Source organism: Notamacropus eugenii, chromosome 7 (assembly GCF_028372415.1).
Source record: "Notamacropus eugenii isolate mMacEug1 chromosome 7, mMacEug1.pri_v2, whole genome shotgun sequence".
Taxonomy (NCBI): domain Eukaryota; kingdom Metazoa; phylum Chordata; class Mammalia; order Diprotodontia; family Macropodidae; genus Notamacropus; species Notamacropus eugenii.
The window spans coordinates 117,821,246-117,828,106 of NC_092878.1; the positions used below are offsets into that span (position 1 = coordinate 117,821,246).

A 6,861-nucleotide genomic window follows, 5' to 3' on the forward strand; every position below is an offset into this window, starting at 1 on the left:
GAAAGAGGCACACACAGGTGGAGTATGTCATAAAAATCTTGCCCTCTTTTAGTTTTGCCTAGGGCTTGTCTCACACCTGGAAAGGCAAAGAGGAGCCTCTACATGCTTCCTTTTATACCATATGGTTCATTGTTTCCAGGACCAATAATTCAGGCTAGTGATTAACTCAGCTACATTATGGGTTAAATGTACCTCTGTGGGCTGGTTTAGAGACCTAACCACCATTTATAACACTGTCTTTTACTCACAAGGAACATCCTGACTTATAACTATAGTCTTTGAGAGATGCCTTATTGACATTTTGAGTATTCTGATACCAGGGGGAAACTGTGATCTCCTCGATGTGGGAGCTCTCTTCAGCATACTGAATGTATGCTCAACCAATCTTATCCTGAGTGCTGGAGGAAAGAAGATATTGGGCATAGACTTCAGCAGACTCACCCTGTTCCCAAGCACACCTACCTTCCTAAGGACTCATCTCTTCCCTAAAATCTGCTCCACACCTTTAATTTCTTTCTCTCATTCTGGTCATCCAGCCTTCAGCTCATCTTTGACTCTTTTTGTCCCTCATAAACAATTAGTTGCCAGCTCCTACTATTCTATCTCTTTAATCTTTTTGCTTCCCTCTCAGCTTCCACCAGTCAAGCACTCACCTCTTGTTAGATTATTATAATAGCCTCCTAAGTGGTCTTCCTACCACATTCTGTCCCCATTCCTGGTATAATGGAAAGAGCTGGGACTCTGAAACCAAGGAAACTGAGACCTGGGAAAGATCTTAACTTAAAAAAGTCAAGGTCCCGCACTGCATCAGAGACCATTACCAAACATCTTGACCTATGCCTTGCCACTGGGCCCAGATGACTCTGGAGGAGAGAATGAGGCTAATGACTTTGCACAGATCTGTCTCACTTAAATTCAATTCACTTGCAAGTCAAGACATCACCCTCCTGATGTCCTTGGTCCTTTTCAAGAATAGAGGGTAAACAACATAAACAAACAACAATAACCATATCCTGAGTGAGTCCCATCAAAAAAGTAATCTTCCATCAAGAATTTGGAGTAGGTAGGTGGTGCTGTAGATGGAGTGTTAAACCTGGAGTTAGGAAGATTCATTTTCCTGAGTTCAAATTTGGCCTTAGACACTTAACAAGCTGTGTGTCTCTGGGTAAGTCACTTAACTCTGTTTGCCTCAGTTTCCTCATCTGTAAAATGAGCTGGAGAAGGAAATGGCAAACCACTTCAGTATCTTTGTCAAGAAAACCACAAATGGAGTTAGAAAGAGTTAGACACAACTGAAAATGCTCATCAACAATGAGGATTTAATTACCTAGCCAGCTTACCTTTTACCAGGTGTTTCTACATTCCAGGGTAGCACTAAGATGACTCTTCTTGTTATTTCCTGAATGGCCTACTTCCTTTTCTTATGGACTGATTTGATACCCTTGAATTGCTTTATAATGCTTCTTGCATGGATGCCATCACTGGTAATATATTGCTATGGCAGCCTACTTCTAACCATTCGTTGACTTTTGGGTCACCCATAATTCTGACTCTTTGGAGATTTCATGATAGTGTTCCATATTTTATAGTCAAAAAGGCTTCACAGGGAGAGTACTGGTTTTAGAAAAAAAAAAGATGGGCTTTTCTGTCAGGGAACAGCTTGGGATACATGAAAAATACTTTTCAAATGCAATTCAGCTCATTCTCAATAACTGATGGAACCCAATTGGGACTTGAAAAAACAGAAAAACAAACTAAATAGTTTTCTGAGTTGTTTTTGTGATTTATTCACTGCTTTCCAAAATTATGTCATTTCATATGAATACCCACCAACATTGCTTCATTTCCATTTCAGGGGATTAAGGGATAAGAATACAAGCTCTTTTGCTACTTGACTCTCCTGTGTTTTCTACCATCCCTCAGCTGCCTTCTCCCCCTGGACTATGCCTCTGCTCAAATCCCTTATGCCATTGGTGAGTTACTTCTGGAGTCTAACCTTTGTTAAGGGCTCAGGGCTGCCATCCTTCATCCCCTTTCAAATTACACTTCTGACTCTCTGGACTTTGCCACAATGACCTTGCCATGGGTACCTTCTGGTCCTTTAAGCTCCCACTCCACCCCACCCCCTCCTTCCATCCTTTTCAACAATTTTTTATGTGCTGTCCTCCCATTAGAGGGAGGGCAGAAGCTGGCTTTCTTTTTGTTTGCATTTTGTATCCCCAATGTCCAACACAGTACCTAGCAAGTAGTAAGTACCTGTTGTTTGCCTGTCCCTGGAAGGCTACCAGAAAAAGAGGGAGGGAAGGTGGTGGTGGTTCAGAACTCTCCTGGTAACAATTTTTTGCTTCTACAGACAACAGGTGAAATTATAAATTACATTTTCATGATAAGATAACAATGAAATGTCTTTATGTTCATAACAGCTTATAAAAAGAGTTGCTTTTCCTCTAGAATTTGCTTCTGTCCCCTTTGAATGAATGCAGTTTCTAATTGCAATGAATTTTAATATGTTCTGGGCTCCTTGACTAAGAAGTATTCAATATCACTGGTATAGCTGTAATATTGACTGAGTAAATCAATCATGACTCCAGTGTAGTTTTCAACTACACAGTACTGTAAATTGCCAGTGGGCTTGGCTAAACACTTTCTTCCAGCCGCCAAATGGAATAATCTATTTCCATTTCAAAAGCCTATCTGAAACTGAACTTTGCATTTATAAAAAGAAGGAAAGATATACATGCCTTATAGTGACATAAAAAAATCTCTAATGCTACTAAGCATATTCCTTTGCTCTCTGGTTCATTTTTTTTTTTTTTGGTCAAAAATAACTTTTCATGACATAAGGGCCACAAATGAAGACTCACCTATATGGGCAACAAGTTGACCTCATAAGAATTGATAGCTAAGTGGAGCGGTAGTTAGCCTACCAGTCATGAAGACCTTCACTTGGGATATTTATTACCTCATGATAATGGGCAAGACCCTTAACCTCTTTCTGCCTCAGTTTCTTTATCTGTAAAACTGGAATAAGAATAACAGCACTGGTCTCACAGAATTATGAGGGTCCCATGAGATAATATAAGACACGTGCTTTACTGTAAACCTGAAAGCACTGTATAAATGTTAGCTATGATCAAATACTTTAGATCCATCTGATCACTTATTTAGGAATTTCTCTCTTGAATATTCCTCTCAGACACTACCCCTCCCCAAATCCCCCTACCCAAACTCATTTCAATTAGATTTCTGATTCCTAGGCTTATTTTTCCATTTCAGGGATTACGGTATAAGAAAGTCAAGTTTTTTGTTACTTAGTCACTGTGCAACCAACTCAGAGAAGGTTCCAGGAAGGGGCTTAGAACCATCCTGGTTACCAGTTCTTGGTTTTAGTCATCCCATAGTCAGCAGTGATAAATTAAGGTTGTCAAAGTTGAACTCAGTGCTAAAGTATATCTTTTTGGGTGCTTTTAAAAAAATTCTTTTTTTTTTTGCTTCATATGCTAAAATAATTTATCTTGATTGGAATATATACATACATACACACACACACACACACTAATTTAGAAATGGAGTTTGTGTTTGAGGAAAGGTAGAGCAGAGCAGGTGAGAAGGAAGAGACGTAGCAATTCTGTTCACCAAACTATAGGTCAGTCAGTCAGTGACCAAGCAATTAGTAGCTGCTGTGTGCCAGGCAATGTGATAAGTGCTAGGGATAAAAAGAAAGATAAAATAAACAAAGAGCTCATATGACATGTAGAAAAATCAAAGAAATGTAATATACAATAAAATATATTCTTGCTAACTAATGTGACTAGTAAGTGATTTACCTAGGTCATTTTTCATGCTACAAATTACTGTATTTACTAGTCAAAATTCACCTTAAACTTTGCTCCATTCCCTTTGACCACTGACCACTTCATTCTGTTTCCATTGCTTTGGTTATATACTGAGGATATTAAGAGACTGGAGCAGCCTAGGAGGGATTTTGGAGTTGCCTACTTTCTCATTTTCCCTTATCTCAGTTCCCTTCCACCTTTGATACTAACATAAACCAGTTTCTCTTTTTTCTTCTTTATCAGCATGCGATTCTATTTGCTTTCAGAGATTAGAAATAACTTGCTTGACATCAAAAAGCATCTGTTTGTAGTTTCAGTTCCTGATCATACACACAAAATACTGTATCTGTGTACCTATATGCTATGTACACAGTGTATATACAATCACATACAGAATTACAGAATGGCAGCATCGGTAGGGACTTTTGAGATCATCAGGCTCACTTCTCTCTTTTTACTCTGGGGAAAATCAGACCCAAAGAAATTCAGTGATTTGGGCAAGGTTATACCGCAAGTGAGCAAATTCAGGATGCTCATCTACATCTTCTGACTGAGCAATAAAGTAGAAAGAATACTGGATTATGTCCTCACATATAAGTCAGAAAATAAGCATTTATTAAGCACCTATTACATGCCAAATACTGGGAGAAGTATGGAACATATAAAGAAAGCAAAATACATATCCACATATATGCGGTGTATAAGGTAGTAAACAGCTGTTTTGAGACTAAAGAAAAGAAAAAAGAACTTGAATGAGAAGGGAGTTAGGCCAGATATAACACATTAGTGCTCTCCAGAATAGGGTAAGTATGGGTATATGTGAATATGGGTAAGTATGAGAATGACCTAAGAGGAAAACATATTTCCCAGGGCCTTTAAAATGTCATTTCACTCTTAAAGGCATGGATTTAGAACTGAAAAGGACCTTGGAAGTCACCCAGTTCAAATCCCTTTGACTGTTTATAGTTTCTGTGTCTATGCTAAAATCTCACCTTCTCTTCAAGAAGCCTTTCCTTTCTCCCATAATGTTAGTGCCTTCCCACTGAGCTTACCTTCAATTTACTTGGTATATATTTTGTGTAACAAATTATCTGCACGCTTTAGAATGTGAACTCCTTGAGAACAGGGGCTGTCTTTACCTTTCTTTGTTTCTCCAGAGCTTAACACAGCAATCAGCACACTTCAACAGCTTAATAAATACTTACTGACAAACTATACTATACAATACGTACACATACATGCATATATATAATGCTACATAGTATATGTCTGTGCATGTATATGATTCTTTGTATTCATACCATATATGCATAGTATATAAAGTGTGTATATGCTTTGTATATATACCATAGAAAGTATACATATGTATACATATTTCTTTGTAAACACACGTAGGATTCTTTGTATACAGACCAGATATGTATGGTGTGTGTGTTTCTATACACACACATACACTTCACATATACACACATGATTCTTATATATGGTACATATATGTTGTGTAGTATACACACATATGTATACATACACAGAACCATATAGCATACACACATGTATGGATAGTATGAGTGTATCTAGGCGTAAGTTACACATACACACATATATTTACCTATACACACACCATACTTATATGGTGTGTATACAAAGAAAGAATCAGGCCATGTCAGAGTTGGAGAGGAGTGTATGGTATGTATACCGGCTCATATAAAACCACACAATCTGAGAGTTGGAAAGGACTTCTGAGATCACTTGGCTGAATATTCTTCCTACCCTATGAGGAAATGGAGGCTCAGAGAGGGCATCAGCGACATGCCCATGAACACAGAAGTGGCAGAGCCAGGCTTCGAACTCGGGGGCAGACACTCCCCTTTTCCCCCTCGCTGCACCTTGCTGGGGGTGGGGAGGCATCCGAGCGCGAGGAGAGGACCCTCGGACTGCGGGGATGCCCAGAGCCGCGGGGCTGCCCCGGCTCCCCTTCGCGCACGCCGGAGAGCAGGCACGCCGCACCCCCTCCGCACCCCCTCCGCGGTCCTGTCCACGCATACACCTTGACCCAGATGCTCCCAGGCTGCCCACATGACGCAGTCCCCGGGCGGCCCCTGGAGAAGTGGCAGAGGGGGCAGCGTGCCCCCCGTACCCGCGCCGAGCGCGGACTCCGAGGCCGGGCAGCCGGGGCGCGGAGCCCGTCAGGAGCGAAACTTCCCCGGCGCCCGGGGTGGAGCAGCGCTGCGCTCCGGTCCGTCCCCCGGCTCCGGGCACGCACTGGCACCGGCCGGCGGGCAGCCCCGGGGCTCCGGCCCCGCTCGCCCGTTCGCTCACCTGCTCGGGCTGCTCCTGGCCGCCTCCTCCAGGACCACGCTGCTGCCGCTGCTGCTGCTGCCGGGGCCGCCCGCGCCGCCTCGGCTGCTGCTGCTGCCCCTCGAGCAGGCTCCGGCCGCCGTCCTCCGGCTCCTCCGGCTCCGCGGGCGCCGGCCCCGGCCCCTCCAGCCCGCACTCGGCTCCGTCCCCGTCCTCGTCCGGCTCCCCGTCGCCGCCCGCGCCGCGCAGCAGCTCCCCGGCGGAGCACATCCCGCCCCCTCCCCGGGGCCAAGTCCGGCCGCCCAGCTGGGAGGGGATCCGGGACGCACGCACGGCCTCGCCCGCTTCCGAGGCTTCCCTCTCGGACCCCCGCGACTGTTGACAAGCCGTTGGGCGGGAGGGCGCCGCCGGCTGGGCTCGGGGCCCCCGAGCGCCTTACGGAATCGACGCTCCGCCCAGCCCCGCCCCGGCTGGCCGGCCCCCAGGGGCAGAAGTGAGAGGCTCTGTCCCGCTCCCTTTGGGCACTCGCGAGCCCCGCCCCCGAGCCCCGCTGCCCCGCCTCTAGGGGCGGGGCCTCGGGGGACTGGGGAAAGGGGGGCGCTGGGGGCGGGGCCTGGGGCTAGCCCCGCTCAGGTGCGCGCCACCTCTGCGGCACCCTGCTCCTCCTGTCCTCCTCTCCCCGCGCTTCTTCCCTTTCTGCCTTCCCCCTTTTCTCTCTCTTCCCCCC

The 6,861-nt window shown here is 44.9% G+C and overlaps 1 protein-coding gene across 1 annotated transcript in view; it reads right to left on the reverse strand.

Moving 5' to 3' along the window:
- The window catches only part of FAM241A (family with sequence similarity 241 member A), an 83,414-nt gene extending 76,881 nt beyond the window's left edge, over positions 1–6,533 (reverse strand). Inside the window, exon 1 of the mRNA XM_072623914.1 lies at positions 6,156–6,533. Within this exon, the coding sequence (XP_072480015.1) occupies positions 6,156–6,404 (249 nt within the window). The 5' untranslated portion in view covers positions 6,405–6,533. The remainder of the gene's footprint in view (positions 1–6,155) is intronic.
- Between the last annotated feature and the right edge of the window lie 328 nt (positions 6,534–6,861).